The sequence below is a fragment of the Leuresthes tenuis genome, unplaced genomic scaffold (genome assembly GCF_036924035.1).
Source record: "Leuresthes tenuis unplaced genomic scaffold, fLeuTen1.0.hap1 SCAF_14, whole genome shotgun sequence".
In the NCBI taxonomy this organism is placed as follows: domain Eukaryota; kingdom Metazoa; phylum Chordata; class Actinopteri; order Atheriniformes; family Atherinopsidae; genus Leuresthes; species Leuresthes tenuis.
Genome location: NW_027325368.1, coordinates 23,555,926 through 23,575,419, shown reverse-complemented (window position 1 = coordinate 23,575,419; position 19,494 = coordinate 23,555,926). Strand labels below are relative to the sequence as shown.

At 39.7% G+C, this 19,494-nt stretch overlaps 3 protein-coding genes across 3 annotated transcripts in view; 2 read left to right on the top strand and 1 right to left on the bottom strand.

Moving 5' to 3' along the window:
* The window catches only part of LOC140269319 (carboxyl-terminal PDZ ligand of neuronal nitric oxide synthase protein-like), a 29,350-nt gene extending 24,934 nt beyond the window's left edge, over positions 1-4,416 (top strand). Inside the window, exon 10 of the mRNA XM_072364362.1 lies at positions 271-4,416. Coding sequence (XP_072220463.1) covers positions 271-785 — 515 coding nt within the window. The 3' untranslated portion in view covers positions 786-4,416. The remainder of the gene's footprint in view (positions 1-270) is intronic.
* Positions 1-19,494, bottom strand: part of LOC140269003 (regulator of G-protein signaling 21-like) — a 281,430-nt gene that overhangs the window by 207,780 nt on the left and 54,156 nt on the right. The window lies entirely within an intron of this gene.
* LOC140268227 (discoidin domain-containing receptor 2-like) lies at positions 7,378-19,419 on the top strand. Its single transcript, XM_072362994.1, has 17 exons — positions 7,378-7,723; positions 8,503-8,619; positions 9,646-9,748; positions 9,890-10,127; positions 12,069-12,216; positions 12,398-12,500; positions 12,700-12,883; positions 13,765-14,005; positions 14,152-14,214; positions 14,671-14,807; positions 15,996-16,206; positions 16,288-16,508; positions 16,770-16,897; positions 16,995-17,207; positions 17,318-17,552; positions 18,170-18,319; positions 18,779-19,419. Exons 1-17 carry the CDS (start codon positions 7,378-7,380, stop codon positions 18,911-18,913), a joined length of 2,973 nt encoding a protein of 990 aa, XP_072219095.1. The 3' UTR covers positions 18,914-19,419.

The window sequence follows — 19,494 nt, the reverse complement described above, 5'->3', positions numbered from 1 at the left end:
AGCTTTCCCGTTTTTTCTGTTTGCATCTCTCTCAATTTTTTGCCCTTTCTTCCTGTCATAGCTCCTTTTTATCATCCGCTTCTGCTGTGCAATTAATTACCCCATGGCAGCCCTCTCAGGGTGTGCAGCACTGATCTCTGTTCTCCCTCCCCAGTCTTCAGCCATCAGTGAAATGCTGCTGTGTAGTAATGACTTATCAAATCCTGTCAGCACTGTTTCATCCCATATATCCGTGTCTTACACTTTCATCTCTTCCGTATTCATCCTTAGTGGGCTCCCAGGACAGTCTTCTGGAGATAACCTTCCGTGCCAAGCCCCCCAGCGTGCCCTGTACACCACTCACCCCTTCTTCATCTACAGCCCCATTAGCAGCTCAGTCCCAGCTCCACACTAGTGATGGTGCTTGGGTATCTGCTCTACCAGGGCCCTGCTCTCCAGGCACCACAGACACCACTCGTCTGGGCCTGAGTGGCCGCGGAGTTCGACTTGAGTGCTTTCGCTTCTCAACCCTAGGGCCTGACAACCAGGGACCGGGCCAGTACACCGAAGAGACTCCCAGTGATGAAAGCTCCATTCTGGGGGAGCAGGTCCTGGGAGCCCTGGAGTTACTTCGTTTTAGGGAATCAGGGATCGGTTCAGAGTATGAATCGAACACAGATGAGAGCGACGATCGAGACAGCTGGGGCCAGGGGGAAGGAGCGGGGGCGGATGGTGCTGCACGACTCTTAAATGTGCTGAATGCAGAAAGCTTGCCGGACTGCTTAGGAGATGAGATGGCTGTTTAGTGGTGCTCTGAAAGGTGCTAAAAGCAACTTTAAACATATGCACCATCTCATGGGAACAAGGTGAAATTCAAAGTCTGAAGGACTTCAATACACAGAATTTATGTAGTGTGACAGAAAACTCCATCATCTCTGGGTATAAGGTATGAGCTACATGTATGTATTTGCAAGGGTTTCCATTTTCTTTCAGTGTGTGATATAGCTTCTTGTGCATGATAAAGGTCTGCAAAGAAACCAAAAGTCCATACCTGAGGAAGTTCTCTCCCACATAAAACACTGTTCATGACCTGCCAGAGACAGCCTTTTCTACAATTGTATCATTTCTGCCTCGCTGCTAGTTTGGCAGGGCCTAATAATAAAAAAAAAAAGAGAAGCTGCCTCAGCTGCTTTGCTTCTATACAACTGCTAGGAGCATTATTTGGGGATTGTTTTCACATTTTATTTCAATAGAAAATATGCACTCGGTTAGTTTCCTTTACCTGAATAAAAAAGCAGTAATTGAGTCACTACTATTTTCAACAGTAACTTCCCTTTTCTGCTGAAAAGTTTCATTTGTGAGCAAAGCACTCAAAAAGTTCTTTTTGATTGTTCCACAAGCAAACACAACACTTCATTCACTGAACAGTGGAATACTTGTGTTTTTAATGGCAACAGTAGGAAAATCCATAGTCGGGGCTCTCGAGTTTTGACACCAGCTTAGCATGAAATTCGCTCACAGGGTGGGGGGTCATTTTGCATTCAGCTGTGTGCCAGATCTTTACATCTGTTTACTTCTCTCCTGATCCTTGTGCTCACGTGTGCTGTATGCTAATACAGCCAATAAAGCTCATTCATATATATTTCTGTTTCTTTTGTCAGACAGCAGCTCAAGTCTGACATTGGGACTGAAAAGCAGCCCATGAGGACTAAGTGTCAACCACCGGTCACTGTTAAAGCATTTGGAGGCTGTTGCTCTGCTCTTATAAAATCCAGATATTCTAATTGTGACGACATCTGACCAAAACCCCATTCAAATAAGTTAAGACAAAGGGATCTGAGCAGGGATTTGTACATGTATAATGATGTCCAAAAGAGGAAGTTAGGAATGAAAGAATGTCTTGAATATTTTCTGAAACGGGCAACAGCCTCCATTAAATCTCCCCTTTTTAAGTGTCTTTATGTTAAGTTGTAAAATGGTCCAAGAACATGTAAAAAGTGTTAACTACGTGAGAGTTAAATCAGAGTTATGTTACCATTAACTTTGGCTGTTCAACCAGTGGTAGGAGCTATCATGAAATTTTCATTTTAAATATTAAATTATTCGAGTCCAGTGAATAATCTTTGGATGTCAGTTGATGTCTTGGAACGATGCAAGCTGGTCAGAAATCGTTTCTGACTTTTGTTTGGTGCTGGAAAATGTCACCATATCACATGACATAAAATTCTCACAGGAGCACAGCAGATGCAGTAGCTCTGCTTCCTGCTGTAATGGCTTGGTACCACTTCCATGATGACACAACTCTGAACCGATTGGCTGAAGGCTTCACCAATCCACATTCAGTGTGATATATTGTTATTTCATGTTTATGTATTTTTATATCGCTTATATGATTATGTATTTTAGACCTTCAGATCTGTTATCTTCTACAGTTATCTATCCCCAAGAGAATTATACCTGGTTTCTCTTTCTGGCAGCTCTTTTTATATATATATATATATATATATATATATATATGCACCAAAACAACAATTATCGCATCCAACAAGAAAGCTATAGGAATAGTTTACTGTAGATCAAGAGTTACTGTCCTGTTAATGGAAAAAACTATTACCTTTGGGGTCACTTTTTTTTCCTTTGGAATAACTTTCTTTTGACTTGCCAGGCAATGTAATTGTCTTCTGAGGAAAGAAAAAAAATTTTTTCTCTGAAGTACTTGTGAGAAGGACTCAAAGTAATACTGTAAACTGTGGCCAACTTTACTTAAGTCTTTTTATACTCCACCTTCTTTGCCATCTGCAGTTCTCATCCACTGTAAAGTTAGACGCTCTCAGCTTTGTTTACACTGTATGCCACCTTTTGAGTTTCAGTGCATCTTTAACTCAGCTGGGTATTAGAAATCAGTATTTCCTCACAGCTATTAGAGTTCCCAGGGCCTTCCAGGAGCTAGAACTTTGCAGAAAAAAATTTAAAGTAATATGCAAAAGAGGAAAAATAAGCATATGACCCTTTTATGATTGACCCTCTGAATACAAACAATACAGGCACCTTTTTTGTACTTTCAGTGCTTTTCCACCGGTGTAAGTACTATAACTCATTAAACTGAATCAGAATGGAAATGCTGAAAGGGGTACTAATTAATGCATTCAAAGCTTACATTTCAACATTACTGGACTGCAACATAATCATTTGATGAGAATTAATACCTTAGCATATACATGCAGGTATTTAACAAAAAGTTGAAAAACTCAAACTTCAAATTTGTCCTGAGATAAGATTTATTTAATCACACCTTGATACATTTTTGTGGTAAATTGTCATGAGTTTCTTACTGGATCCACTGATTAGCCATAACAATATGACAACTGACAAGTAAAGGGATCATTTGTTACAACATAATGTTCTGCTGGGAAGACCCGCATCCTGGCATTTACAAGAATCTTGCTTTGACACTGTCCCTTCACCCCCACTCTCCGCTGCAGTAACAACATTCCTCTGCAGGACAGCAGTGGGCCACACAAAAACTGCTCAGGAAGGGCTCAAGAACCCCCCAGACAGAGATCTGATGGCATCTGTAAGAAGCCATCCCAATCCACTAAAACCCCACCCTAAAATCCTTAGGACGCAAAGGATGTATTGCTTACATCCCGGTGCTCCAGGACAACCTCACATGTTCTCTGTCCATGCCCTGACTGGTCTAAGCTGTTTTGGCACCATGAGAAGAGCCTCACTATTATACGGGTGGTCATAATGATATGGCTGATCAGTGTGCCTTTTTCTTAGCTGCTCTTGTTTTGACACTTACCTGTAATCACAAATGGGTTTAAAATTAAGCATGTATCTCTCACAAAAAGACTTGTAAAGCTTGATTAACTCATATATTGCTTAGAATACTTAGTACCTGCTTTGTATTATTGAATAACATGCTGTGTTTACATGGATCTGTGTCTCAGAGGAGAATACTGAGCGGGTGCTGCTCCGGTATCTGCTGCTTAAAAATGTAGCCACCTTGCACTCTTAGTATTATGTGTTAATGTTGTAGTGTAGCAGTGATTGACTGCTGTGTCGTTGTTAAAGGCATTGTTTTGGAAAATCCTGAAATGTCAATTCAGGGAACGATGGAGGTTTATCAGAGACTTGTGGATTCTGACGCTCACTGTGAGCCAACTATTTGAACTGCTGAATTTGGAAAGGCACGTTTGAACTGTTTCTGGGGTCGATTAATTTCTTCTTGGCCATTCTCTCTCCTCCTTTAGCTCCCCTCCTTACCTTCCTCCTCCCCTGTTCCCTAAAGCTTGTCACCTCTTTCCAACTCTCTCTGTCATAGCTCTTACATTTCTCTCCAAGGTTATGTCTGTTCACAAGTGTGCTGAAAATGAAAGTGCACTTACATTGATGTCTCTCTCTATGGAATTAAAGGTCCTCTCTCAAATGCTATCTGGTCTCTTTGTGTGTTTAGTTTACATGGTGTGACTTATTAATTGCTGAAGCATATCCAGGTCTGATTTGAAATTAAATATGTCTCAAAGTTAACAATAAGTAGTACCAGCTCTTGGGTTGACCTTTTCGAATCTTTTTTCCTCCGTTTTCAGTTAGTTTCGCTTGAGAAGATGAGAACAGTCCTTTGTTAGGGTGATGGGTCTATACTGTCATTATAGCTATGCTCATTAAACAAGGTCAGCTCCCATTAAGCACAGTGCAGGCAGAGGTGGCTTGATGTGAGCAGATAAGCTGGAAAATATGAATAATATCAGCCATTACCCACCTACATCCAGCCACGACATCTTGCAGCTCCACTAGTGCTGCTGGTGTTGACACAAATAGTGGGCAGCCTTCAGCCGTTGGCCTATGCTTTTATTTGCTTGATTATAAAGAAAATAGCCTGCAGCGTCATTCACCCCCCTCATGAATCCACATCACCCTCCTTTGTGCTTTTCTGGTGAATTTCATTTTAAAATGTGTCACCATGAGACTGACATTCGTGACTGAGAGTGAGATGTTTCATAAGCTATTAAATATACTGAGTACATTCTTGAGCTCTAACGAATGCTCTCTTTCTTAATAAAACATTGGAAAGTCCGTTTTGGAAATGGGTGTACAGTAATGGGAAAAAATTAGTGTACTTTCTTTTTCACATGACTGTATTTGTTCTCCCATCTACTTGTTGTTTCTTGATGTATTACCTCTAACTGTCAATCAGTGACTATAACACGATAGACAGGGGAATGTGACCAAGGCCAATGGCCTGTTGTGCAATTTTCATCATCCAGAACTTTAAAATTATCCAAGGTTTTCTTCTTTTTCAGATGCGTCACATCACTACCAAGTTTAAAGAAATCCAATTTAGTTCTTTTTGCATGATTTTATCAACAGACAACACCACAGTCTTCGCCATGGCTTTCACTTTAGGTGGTGAAACAGCCCCCTAAAGCTGCTAGGTCATTAACTTCCCTTAGAGCCTTTATCACACTGTGAGCATGTTATCATTTACATCATGGTGGTGCTACACAGATGCCATGACAGATTAATCTGCCAGCTTTCTCTGTACATGATTATATTAGTCATAATTCACAACAATAAAATACTCACCATCTGTATGGATAGTGTGAAGAGGGCTGTTATCTATCAGTTTGACCCTGTGGATGGATACCTGAGGCCATCAGCAGCATTTTAATTTGTTCTCTTTCTCTCACTGGTTTATGAAATGGTGAAGTGCACTACTTCAGTTGAGTTCAATTTCATTTTGAATTGCTGGTCTACTAAGTAATAACTTATCAAAGGAACAGTGCATGTGAAATTCACTTCCCAAAGTTTGGAAATATACTGTACTGTACTGTAGCCACAGTAAATATGTTGGCTAGTTGGAACTAGCAACTAGATAGCATAGCTTAGCATGAACTCTGAAAATGTGAGAATTGCAAAGTGACTGTGTCGACAAGCAACAAAATACACTTGTTGATGCAACTCATGTATGTTCAATACAAATGTATATTTGGAAGATTTCTGGCCTAGTAAAAGCTCTTAGCATATGCGAAATAGCTAACTATGTTAAGCTTCTGTAAGCAATGTTTTTTGTCCAACACCATCAAGTTCTTCTCAGTATGTCTGGCAGAACTAAGCTATTAAGAGGGAATAAGGAGGAATTGTTGTGCAGTAAACTGCCCATCAGGAGCCTCTGATGGGCTAAAGTGGGATAGAAGATGGATGGATGGATGGATGGATGGATGGATGGATGGATGGATGGATGGATGGATGGATGGATGGATGGATGGATGGATGGATGGATGGATGGATGGATGGATGGATGGATGGATGGATGGATGGATGGATGGATGGATGGATGGATGGTGACTTTTAAAAGAGGATCATATTCCATTGAACAGGAGGAGACTGTGGATCGAGGTCATTAAAAGGGTAGACTAAAGTCCCATGGTCATGAAGGCAACAGAATTTGTGGTTCTCACTTTCTGTCTCAGTTTACAAAATCCTGATCCAGTGTCACAAACCTTTATCTATTAAAAATTCTGATTTTCCTTTGTGAACATTGGACTTCTTACTAACAAATATATGACTGAGCTAGCTGAGCGCACACATTTCTAGTGCATTATTCCACGGTTTACAACAACTATTGATTGGCAGGTCATTCATGTCAGGTCATACCATGTCATTCCGTTTTTCACTTTGACTAACTGAGCATAATCCATAAGAAGCATAGTCAACTTACATTTTACAGAAATTCTTGTTAAACTCTTAACACTGAAAAAATATCTAAAAATTGAATGAGCAACTTTACCAGTTTCACTGCTTATTAAAACAGTTTTTGTGCTGTCTTGTGGCCGGCTGTGTGGTTTGGCCCCTGATGTGTGCACATCCAGTTGTGTTTGTCAGCAAGAAAACCTCTTTTTAGACTGAAAAGAAAAACAGCTTGCTTGGCTATTTCCTGTCTTTCATCTGAAGCTAAGTGGACAAGACACAATGTTGATCATCAAAATTCTGTCTAGTGTAATAGTTAATGATAAATGGACCGCATTTACATAGCATTTATCTTGTCTTGTTGACTACTTAAAGCACTTTTACACTGTAAGTCACGTTCACCCTTTCAAACACACTCATTCATTATACAGGAAAACATTTTTAACATACACATGAATAAAGTGTTGTTCTATTTCTTTCTTTTATATTTCTATAATGCACTTTTTAGTATATACTGTAAAAAGAAAACATTTAACTTATAGCAAACATCTCAGATTCTTCTGTTTACAACAGACTTTTGCTCCCTTTCTGCTTCAGCCTGTGTGCCCATTGTACTTTTAGTCCCTTTGACTCATCTCGTTTGTGACCACATTATTTTTAAACATGATGTCTGCTTCAACATTTAACAGCTTTTCCTATAAGGAAATGACACCCAGTCTGTTTTTGTCAGTAGCTCTTGTTGGAAGCCACACATACTGCAGCTCTCAGCTCCCTCTCTGGGTCATAATTGAAACCATTCGTGGATCAGGTGGAATTCTTGGATTTTGGCCTCACCTCCGATTCTCAAAGTGTGTTATTTTCTCAGTTTCTTTCCTCCAGCCAGGACGACTGTTACATCAGCCGTGGTTTCCTCCCTCTCCCTCTCTCTTTCTCTCTCTTCCTCTGTCCCTCCTTTCCATTCCCAGAAAGTCCTTCAGAAGAAGAGGTCAGCAGCTTGTGGTGCTGAACACATCAGCTCACAGCAGATGTGGAATATTCCTTGAGACTGATAGTTTAATAAGGCGAGAGGAGCCTGCAAAAGTAAGTCAAACCCATATTTTTCTCATATGTGGCTGTTAAGATCAATATCATCACTGACTTTATAGGAAGTTTGTGTCAGCTTGGGGTACATTTGTGGATGAACATCATAAAGGAGATTTTATATTTGAAATAATCTCATGTAGAAGTAGAAGGACTAGACTGTACTCACACTTAAAGAGGCCATATAAAAAACAAATAAATGAAAACTTATCACCAAAACATGTCTATAGGAATTAAAACTGCTGAAATGTGTATTTAAAACATGAGGCATAATAGATGCAGAAAATAAAAGTCAGCATTTTCATGACCAATTCTTTTTAATTCTATCTTTACTTGTGAGCAACAATGCTATCTTAAAATGCCCTAATTTTTTCATCAGCACAACATTAGTGATAGTCTAAATTAACGCAATATGTTAGAGGCACAAGTCAACAAGACCTTGATAAAGCTTTTCCAAGGAGAATAAAATGCTATTGCGGAGTATTGTGGTGAGCAACAGAAGGAGTTTGCAGTTTGATGGGTTTTTGGTCCTCTTTTCAAATCGATTAATTGATATTTTTCTTATAATCTCTTTATTATTCTTTATTGCACACTGCTCTCTTTAAGCACGGCCAGAATACCATGATTAGTGTGTAGGGTAGGTCATTCAAGATTTAATCCGAAAATAAATGTTTTGCTGAGAAAGATTTGCTCGATGTTTAAAAGTGTTCATGGCAAGTTGTTCTGTTTATCTTACCCACTGATCCTCAGCCTTCCTTTCAGGGGCACAACTTCTTGAGGAGATGACGATCACAGAGGTTAAACTGATGACACCCCCTGTCTTCATTATCCTGATGACTGTAACTGTAAAGGCTCAAGTCAACCCAGGTAGACGCTTATCCACATATTTCGACCATTAATGTTAATGAGGAAAAATTCCACTCTGCCTCCTCACCCTGCTGACTCTTTATATTTAGTTTTATTGTGTGCCCAAAGCAGGGGTGTATTAACTACACTTATGGAAGTGTCATATTAAAGACTGAAATCAATTTAAACTAGAATTCGATTGGAGCATGTTTAGGTGGGTGGGTTCAGAATGCAGAAATATAATGTGTTTGTGTGTGCACGTGTGCCTGTGATAGCATGTGTGGTTTACCTAATGGTCAGAGAGTAAATATCCTCAGAACAGGCAGCGCTTTCACAAGCAGGGGGGCATTTGTGGGGGAAAATAAAGTTGAAAATTTGTAAGTGTATTTCTAGGTAACACACACAGACACCTCCACACACATTCCCTCACACGCATGCACTCATTTGACGAGTTGGAATATTTTCACAGTCAAAGGCTTGCTTGTTCATATGCTTCCTAAAGGTGCATGAGAGGGATTTCTGTGGAACTGTGAATACAACAGAAATTTCCCCTTAATTCAAAGGTAATGATAAACAGGGGCTCTCAGGTAGCTGCAATGGGCTACTGTACAAGAATGGTCACTAAACTATATTAACACCATGTGTTACAATATTCATTCTGTTGTTACTGAATACTTTTACAAATAGAACCTGATCAGGCCTTAAAATCTAAAATGTTTCTCTTACATCTCTGTGGTGGAAATCATGAAAATGCATGAAAAATGAAGAGCAGGCAGCTCGGTGGACACTCCCTTCTCATTTTGCTTAGACTGGCACCTACACAGTGATGCCTCTGTTTGGCTTTAGAGGCCTTGCAAGGCTGCAGGAAGAAGACTGGGGGGAGGAAGGGGCCCTGACCACTTAGCTCTCAACTGTTCAAGTCCTGCAAATATATAAAAAGGCTAAAAACTCACATGTGACAGCATTTACTCTGTCACCCTCACGTGCACAAACACATATACCTAATGTTTGCCACATGTGTGTCAGTGATGCCCTGTATATTTACAGAAATGTGTCGCTATCCTCTGGGAATGAACAGCGGGCAAATACAGGATGAGGACATCTCTGCTTCCAGTCACTGGTCTGAGTCCACTGCTGCAAGATTTGGAAGGTAAATGGTTTTATTCAATTTTTCTTATGAAAAAGCTTCTAACAGGTCAAAAGACAGCATGTGCGATGTAGCTCAACTTTTTGTCCTTCCTGTCCTTTAATGCCACCTTTTTCTTTCTTTTTTTTTTATGTTTGTCGTCAGACTTGACTTTGACAACGGAGACGGTGATGGGGCCTGGTGTCCTGACATCATGTCAGAGCAGGATGGCCTGAAAGAGTATCTCCAGGTGGACCTGCGTACTCTGCACTTCATCACATTGGTGGGCACCCAAGGTCGCCATGCTGACGGCATGGGGAATGAGTTTGCACAGAAATATAGGATCAAATACAGCCGTGACGGCAGCAACTGGGTGGGTTGGCGTGACAGGAAGGGAAGGCAGGTGAGCATATTTGGATATCACTGTTTCTTAATGTCTGAAACTGTTCCTTCACATCAGATTTCATGAAGTAATTTACAATATAGTGGTCATAATTTTAGTTTGACGTGGGCAAAGAGTAGAAATGGAGCAAAAACACCCTGATTCTTAGAGACTGGATTGACTTTGTATAACACAGTATTCTGCAATACCGTTTTCTAACAGGCTAACCAGTTTCACTCTATGACAAAGAGTCTCAGGTATAGTATTTACTGTGCATAATTATTTAAAAAAGAAAGTACATCCTCCTTAAATTCCACGGTTTTATGTATCAAGACGCAATAAGAAAACCCTTTTAAATCCTTACCGGAACATGAATTTAGGTAAATACAATCTCAGATGAACAACAAGACATGATATATTACACTCAGTTATAATTTATTTACCAGAAACTGAGCCTAAATGCAGAAGCAGTGCGTAAAAATCTATGTACACCCCACAATACAGTAGCTGCAAGTTATTGCAGCCACCTTCAGCATCAATAACTTGAAGTAATCGTTGGTAATCCACGTCATCAGTCTCTCATATCCTTATGGAGGAATTTTGTCCCCCTCTTTACAATGTTGATTCAGTTCATTTGCAGAATCAACACCTTGATTCTTTTCTTTTTCGGACATTCTGTTGTAGATTTGCTGCTGTGTTTGGATCATTGTCCTGTTGATGATCCAGTTTCAGCCAAGCTCTAGCTATCAGACAGATGGTCTTGCATCTGACTCTAGGACACTCTGGCACCACAGTGGCACCACCGTGCCTGACAGTTGGTATGATGTGTTTGTGCTGATATGCTGTGTTTGGTTTTCTCCAAACTTGGAGTTGTGCATTATAACCAAACATCTTCACTTTGGCCATTTTTTATTTTTTTTTTCTTTAAATTTTAACTTAACCAACTTTAAATTGCAACTTTAATATCTAACATGCTTACTGATGCCTGTAGAGTCTGGGATCTAGCTCTTGGGTTTTGAAGTTTCTCTGAGCATTGGGTGAACTTGCTGGGACATCCACTCCTGGGAAGACTGACAGCTGTCTTGAATGTTTTCCACTTGTGAATAATCTTTCTGTTTGTCGAATGATGGACTTCAAATAGCTTGGAAATGGCCTTATAACCTTTCCCAGATTGATGAACGGCAGCAATTGCTTCTCTAAGATCATTGCTGATGTCTTTCCTCATTGGCATTGTCTTAACACACACCTAAATGCTGAAGACCAGCAAACTAACAAAACTTCTGCTTTTATAGAAGTGCTCACTCTGATGATGATCAATTAATTGTGTACATTTGATTAGCAGCACCTGGCTGCTGCTTACCGTTTTCGTTCTACTGGAACCAATAAGGATGGACTTTGTTTTTCACAAACTACTTGTGCATTTTGTCTTAGTTTTTGTAAAATAATGGCACAATGTAATATGTTGTCTGTTGTTGTTCATCTGATGTTGTATTTACCTCATTTTAAGACCTGGTATGGACCAATTTTTTTTTCATTATGTCCTGATACATAAAACCTCAGAGTTGAGAGAGACTGTGCTAATTCTTTTATACCACACCTGTAGATGTCAGGCCACAGGTTTATTTCTCACAAGATGACAAAAAATGTCAGTCCTAAAGACTAAAAGAATGAAAGAAAGTGATTAAAAAAATGTGATTGAATGCATTGATGTTAATGGTTTCAGTCATATTTACAATATCCAGAATTTGTTATGCTGGACTTTTATAATAGATTTTCACTTTTATTTGATTATTATTTGATGAGTCGACCTGCAATGAATCTTTTATTGCTGGTTCCACAACAAAGTGCAGAGATTTTGTCCACCAAGATGAAGCCTTGAGTCTGCGTACTTTGACGTGATTTGTTGTCTATCTATGACATTTTGCTCTGTCTTAAAAGCATCCCCTGCCTCTCCTCTGCCAGGTCATCGAGGGCAATAGAAATGCATATGACATTGTTCTGAAGGATCTGGAGCCTCCTATTATAGCGCGTTTTGTTCGCTTCATGCCCGTCACCGACCACTCCATGATCGTGTGTATGAGAGTGGAGCTCTACGGCTGTGAATGGCTCGGTTAGTCATAACTTTCCATGAATTATCCTCATAATATTCAGAAACCTTCCAGTTTACAGGGTGTGAAGTTCTCTTATGTTTTACATGCTGAACATTTTGCTCATTCACAAAATGAATGCAAAAATATTGGTCTGCACATAAATCAGTCCTAATAGTTCATGTTTGACTTGCCCATTTTTAGACGGCCTGATGTCTTATAGCATTCCAGATGGACACCAAATGATCTACCGGGGCCTGGATGTCTTCTTTAATGATTCTGTGTATGATGGAGCGTCAACTGAAAGGTCTGAATTTAATGTTAAACTTGTAGAAGGTATGAGTGCATTCATACTCTATATAGCTGACTGAGGATGGGATTTTATAAGAAAAGCAGTTATCAATGCACATTTTTTAGATAAGAAAAAAAACTTTTCTTTTTATTTCTTTCTTCCTTTCTTCTTTTTTTTAATCAACTATTCATCCATAATTGCATCCCTTTGCCAGACTGACAAAGGGCCTTGGCCAGCTGACAGATGGCACTTGGGGACTGGATGATTTTCTCCACAGCCATATCTACGGTATGTGGCCTGGATATGACTATGTGGGCTGGAGCAACAAGACTTTCCCAAAAGGTTATGTGGAGATGATCTTTGATTTTGACCACATGCGAAACTTCACTTCCATGAAGGTAAGAATTCAGATCATGTGACTCTGAGGTATTTCTGTGAACAACATGGGGATGAAAAAAGTGGGATGGTTTTAAATTTGCTGAGCTAACGCTCTGCAGGATGGAGCTCTGCTGTGACATTCTGGGCAAGCACCCATCCTCCGTGGCTGCTGCACAGTTTATTGGGGTACAAAATGTAATAGAAAAATGTTATAGAGGATATGGAAATGAGATTTTTCTCTGCATAGTCCTTGAAGACTGCAACTTAGTAAGACCCTGGTTTAAAAATATAGTGCTCATAATTTAAAAAAACGTACATACATATATATATATATATATATATTATGGCATGCCGTTCAGGAAATTAATCTTTGAATATATGGAATGAAACTCTGAATATATTGAATGAACCTTGAATATATGGAATGAAACTCTGAATATATTGAATGAACCTTGAATATATGGAATGAAACTTTGAATATAATCATATTCATTCAATATATTCAGAGTTTCATTCAATATATTCAAGGTTCATTCAATATATTCAGAATTTCATTCAATATATTCAAGGTTCATTCAATATATTCAGAGTTTCATTCAATATATTCAAGGTTCATTCAATATATTCAGAGTTTCATTCAATATATTCAAAGTTTCATTCCATATATTCAGAGTTTCATTCAATATATTCAGAGTTTCATTCCATATATTCAAGGTTCATTCAATATATTCAAAGTTTCATTCCATATATTCAAGGTTCATTCAATATATTCAGAGTTTCATTCCATATATTCAAAGATTAATTTCCTGAACGGCATGCCATAATATACATATATATATATATATATATTCATACTTACATATATGTTTTTGTTCTCTAAAAGAGCTTTCTTCCTTTTCAGGTTCACTGCAACAACATGTTCAACCGTGGAGTGAGGATGTTCAGACAGGTCACTTGTTACTTCCGGTCAGGGTCAGAATGGGAGGCTGACCCTGTGACTTTCAGGCCCGCTGCTGACCACACGGGCCAAAGCGCTCATTTTGTCACCGTGCCTCTCAGGGATCGCACAGCCAGGACCATCAAATGCCGTTTTCACTTCAGTGACTTGTGGATGCTGTTCAGTGAGGTGGCCTTCCAGTCAGGTAAATAAAGATCAAGTGTGGGTGTCTCCTCAAAGCCCTAGAATTCCACAACATAAGCTGTCAGTTTGTTTACTTCAGACTTCTCCTTTCTGATTTGGCTGTTTTTATGGTTCAGCTTTTTGCCCCTTTGTGTCCTTTGCTTTCAGGCTCTGCTGTGTATAACACATCCATGACTCCTCGCAAACGAGGACACGGCAATGCGGCGTCAGGTAAGTTTTTTGGATTTTTTTTTAAGCTCAACGCTGAAATTTAATCAGTGTGACAGTCAGCTGGTGGAGGCAAATGCTGGTGATAATAAGGGCAGAATGGTTGACGATGGCTGCCAAACTATTTTTCTTATTCAACCGCAGATAGCATTTAAAAGCAGATATATATTTAAAGTATAACCTATTCATTTGTCATTTTAAATCTGAATTATTTTTAGTTTTAATTAATCTTTGTCATACACCTCACTATAAAGGGATTTTGATTTAGAAGTATTTTCAGTTTGAAAGGTGAAAGAAAATGTTTCCTGGTTAAACATTGCCCTCTGTTGGGAGTATCAGATGCTATTTTCAGTTAGAATGATATCTGTTCAAAATCTGTTAAAAGATCATTGGGGACTATACCATAACAATGTGAATTTAATTAATCAACTCTTAATAAACTCTTATCTGGTTTTTCAGGGGATGATCCCACTCACAAAGTGGATGACAGCAATACAAGGATCTTGATTGGCTGCCTGGTGGCTATCATAGCCATCCTATTGGCTATCATAGTCATCATACTGTGGCGGCAGGTCTGGCAAAAGATGCTTGAGAAGGTGAGAAAACTTTTTATTTCATTTTTGTCAATTATTTCATATTCATGTCTTGATTAAAGAGATTTCTTCATGTTTGAAGAGTGAACTTGAAAAAAGGAACATTGTGTAAACAAGAAAAAATAAGGGCCACCCACATACTTCATCATATTTACTTCCAGACATAAATAGGGAGTCTATGAAATAGTATTAAATACCAATGTCCCTGTTGAAGAACAAACTAAATATGATCCTCTGCTAATGTTTTAAAGTTTACCACATCTCTTGTGTTATAACAAAACTGAACAGGCTTAATATACTGAAATCATTTGGACCATCAAATTTCTATCGACGGCCATTTTCTTTAGATAGCCTTTTGCCAGAGGTATCAGTTATAATTTTCTGCCATAGTTTTCCCATCTTTCGAAGGAGTCATTCCCGAGGAATAGGGAGTCATATAACCTTACATACAGCTTCTAAATGTCTGGGAATCGCCCACCAGTAAGACCTGAAAATGACTAGCCTTGTTTACACCACACAGTCTCCAATAACATTGTATCGGTGTACCCTTGGTATTGTATTTGTTGTGGGGTAATGAAAAACCAAGAGAAGTCCGTCAAGCTAAATTCTCGTTGAATAGTTAAACATCAGTTCACATTCTAATTTACACAATGTTTTCAATCTCTCACCAGAAAAAAAACAAAAACAAATGGCCTTCCTTCTCCCAACTGTCCTTGATATTCAATGTGTCGATCCGGTTTATCCTGGAATAAACTGTTCTATAATTTGGAGATCACCTGTGACAGGGCTTCTTATAGAACCACCTTCAAGACACTCTACGCTTAAGCTTCCAGAGATCCATTTGGGTGTTGATTCAAGTAGTACTGAACATGAAGTAATCTGAAGAAGTCACTTTTTCCTCTGTCTAGATTCAAAGCTCTCAAACGTCCCCTTGTGTAGAAATGTCTGTTTAATAGACATGAGAGTCATTCTTAGTATTTATCTGAAGCCTTAGCATTATTTTGGAATTTAATGTGAAAATAATCACTGTAAAGCTCACATTCTTGTCTGATGATGAGCAGGCCTGGCTTGATTTGTGGCAATCAAAGTCTAACGTGTACGCATAACCAGAAAAGGAATCTACATCCACACAACCTGTCAGATCTGTAGATGATTATTAGACATAAACTGCACTCTCTCACACACATGTAGGCATCCCGTCGCTTGTTGGATGATGAGCTCACAGCTCGCCTTGCCATCCAGACCCGGGCTCTCTCTTTCCATCACTCCTCCTTATCCAGCGAGGGCTGCTCCACCCCAAACTCCACCTATGAGAGAATCTACCCCCTCTGCGCCGACTACCAGGAGCCTTCCCGCCTCATCCGGAAACTGCCCGAGTTTGCGCAGTCCACTGAACACCTCGGTACAGTAAGCTGGCAAAAGAAAACCGCCTAAATCTCTTTGATGTCAACTTAAGCTTCAGGTCCTGCTCTCTGCCTTCTAGATTCAAGCACCTCTTGCAGAGCACTTGCAGGCAGTTCAGACAGTGCTCCGCATTATGCAGAGGCAGACATCATCAGTCTGCAGGAGTCCTCAGATGGCAGCACGCACTCCATCACGGCTGTCAACTTGAACCTTTTTGCTGGCACAGAGTCATCTATGAGGGAGTTTCCAAGAGAGAAGCTCACCTTCAAGGAGAAACTGGGAGAGGGCCAGTTTGGAGAAGTATGTTCAGTTTTGTAGCTCTAATCTTTGTTGGCATGGCTTCGCATTCTCAGCTCGTTCTCTCCTTGCCATCTTTATGTTGGTGTCTCTTTAAAGCTATCATTTATAAAAAATTAAGTTGTGTGGCAAAAGCAAGAAACTGTGAAAATATGTGACTTTACACTATATACTGACAAATAAGCAACACTTGTTGTTATTAGTGTAATTAAATAGATGGTTTCAAATGTTGCCAAATGGATAAAGGACTGCTTTTCCACACAGGTGCACTTATGTGAGGCTGATCGCATGCAGGACTTTTTGGATGAGGATTTGTCCATTGAGGGGAACAATGAGTCACCACTGCTTGTTGCTGTTAAAACGCTGCGGGAAGATGCAAACAAGAATGCAAGGTAAAAGCAAACTGGTGCGAAATATTTGTTTCAGCTCTGTTCATCTTGTTGTGAGTCAAGTGGTAAATTCCACTTGTTTGTCCCCGGCATGCTGCAGGAACGACTTCCTGAAGGAGATCCGCATCATGTCCCGTCTGAGGGACCCAAACATTGTCCGTCTGTTGGCGGTGTGTGTGGACACAGATCCTCTGTGCATGATCACTGAGTACATGGAAAATGGTGACCTGAATCAGTTCCTGTGCAGTCTCAGACTGAAGGAGGCCCTTGACGAAGAAAATACAGGAAAAGAAGATGGAAAGGACATGGTCGGGTAGGATCCTAGCTTAACACTTAGTTCTAATAACTGTCCTAAAAAGAGTTAATATGTGTGTATGAACACACCGATCAGTATTTCCTGTCTCCTGTGATTCATGTTCACAGTTACACTAAACTGATTGGCATGGCAGCACAGATTGCATCTGGTATGAAGTACTTGTCGTCTCTCAACTTTGTCCATCGTGATCTGGCTACCCGCAACTGCCTGGTGGGGAAGAACTTCACCATAAAGATTGCTGATTTTGGCATGAGTCGCAACCTGTACAGAGGGGACTACTACCGCATCCAGGGCCGAGCAGTCCTGCCCATTCGCTGGATGTCATGGGAGAGCATTCTCCTAGTGAGTGATAAGAGGGCCTGAAACAAACTGACAAGAAAGCATTATTACCCAATTTGTCCGTTAGACCCTGATGGTTTTAGATACAAGTCTAACTTTAGACTGCAAAGTATTTAAGACATTTTTGCTACTGACTCGTATCCATAATCCAGAAGACCATACAAAATCATTTGACTCAATGGTAGTTTGATGACAGCAGATCTGTATATGGTGATATTGCTGGATTTTACTGAAAGAATTCAGAAATATAAAAGGTCAGCAAAGTGGACAAATATTATTGTATGTAATGCTGGTCCACTTGACTGAACTTCTGCATTGCAGCTATAATTTTTTAACATGTGCAAGTCAGTATAAATCCCAATTACTCAGGTTGACCCCAGTCCTCCGTTTTGCATTCTGGTAGGTAGCATAGACCTCCCTTTTCTTTTGAGGATCAAGTCGTAGTGGGGATCTGGACCCCAGCTGACCCTCAATTACAATTACAATTTGATTCTCATACGAAAAGGGGCACCTTGATGGGTAGGACTTTGTGATAGGGTCAAAGGGGAAGAACTGGGATTAGGCCTAAATCTGTGCTAGATTCTGTCAGACATTAAGCTGCCTATCGACTGTCCTTTCAGGGTAAGTTCACCATGGCCAGTGATGTGTGGGCATTCGGAGTAACTCTGTGGGAAATTCTCACTCTGTGTAAGGAGCAGCCTTACTCCCAGCTCTCTGATGAGCTGGTCATCGAAAACACAGGCGAGTTCTTCAGGGACCAGGACAAGCAGGTGAGTGTCGCACAGATCAATGCTGCCTCTACTGAATGCCAAAAGTGTTATATATTGCCATTATTCCACATATTTTACCTTAAATTGCTGCTTTTCATGCAGTAAAACACTTTTTGTCTTTTTAAAAATATAAAAAAAGCTTTTTGTTTAAAAATGTAAATTGTATAAAGTCACAGGTTGAATGTGCCAGGCCTGAATGCTGTCAAAAGTATGCATGTTTTTACGACGCTATTGACCCAGCGCTTTTTGCAGTGTAAGAAATATGAATATGCCACTTTTGGTGTTCCATACTTTTCCTCCGGGGTACATTCTATGTTAGTCATAGTGTGTTTATGGTGCTCATGTTATTTCTACGATATATGATATGTTGCAAATTTTGCTTTGTATTTTCAAATGAAAAATTCTGCCCATGGGGCTAATCACGATCATCCTATTTGCTGATTTTCTTCCTGCCTCCAGGTGTACCTGCCAAAGCCTCCATGTTGTCCTGACAGCGTCTACAACAACCTTATGCTAAGCTGCTGGAAGAGAAATGCCAAGCAAAGGCCGAGTTTTGAGGAGATACACTCTCAGCTGATGGAGAGCATGGCATAGCAGATGAGAGATCTAACTTCTTTCGGCCATGAACTGTCTCACTTGACTCCTCCAATGTGGATGCATTTGGAATTCATTTGGAGTCAGAGGCAACACCATTTGTCAGTGCTTGCATGTGCCAATGGTGCTGTACATATTTGAATATATGAAGAATACACTACACACTTGAACAAAGCCCTCTACTGTAGATATCATGCAATTATAGAGCATTCACAACTCTGTGTATTTATTAATTCTGTTCATTTCTCATGCTACTGATAGAGTGCTCCATGACAGTCCTGGTAACACAGTTGTGTATATATTTTCTTACCCTACATTTCTGTTTGCTTGGTTATTTAAACATGAACATATGGAATGATAAGGACGGTTCTCTGCATGAGAATGTTCAAAAGCTCTCTCGTCTTTTATAGACACATTTTTGTACCATTGCAGAAACATATTATCTGTAAAGTTGATAAGTAGCAAAACAAAAAAAGCATTTATACCTGTCAGAACAAAAATATTTGTAAATAAAGAGACTTCTTTAATCATGTTACAATTCCTTTGTCTTTTTCTTCGCTGAATTGTGTGTTAAGAAATAG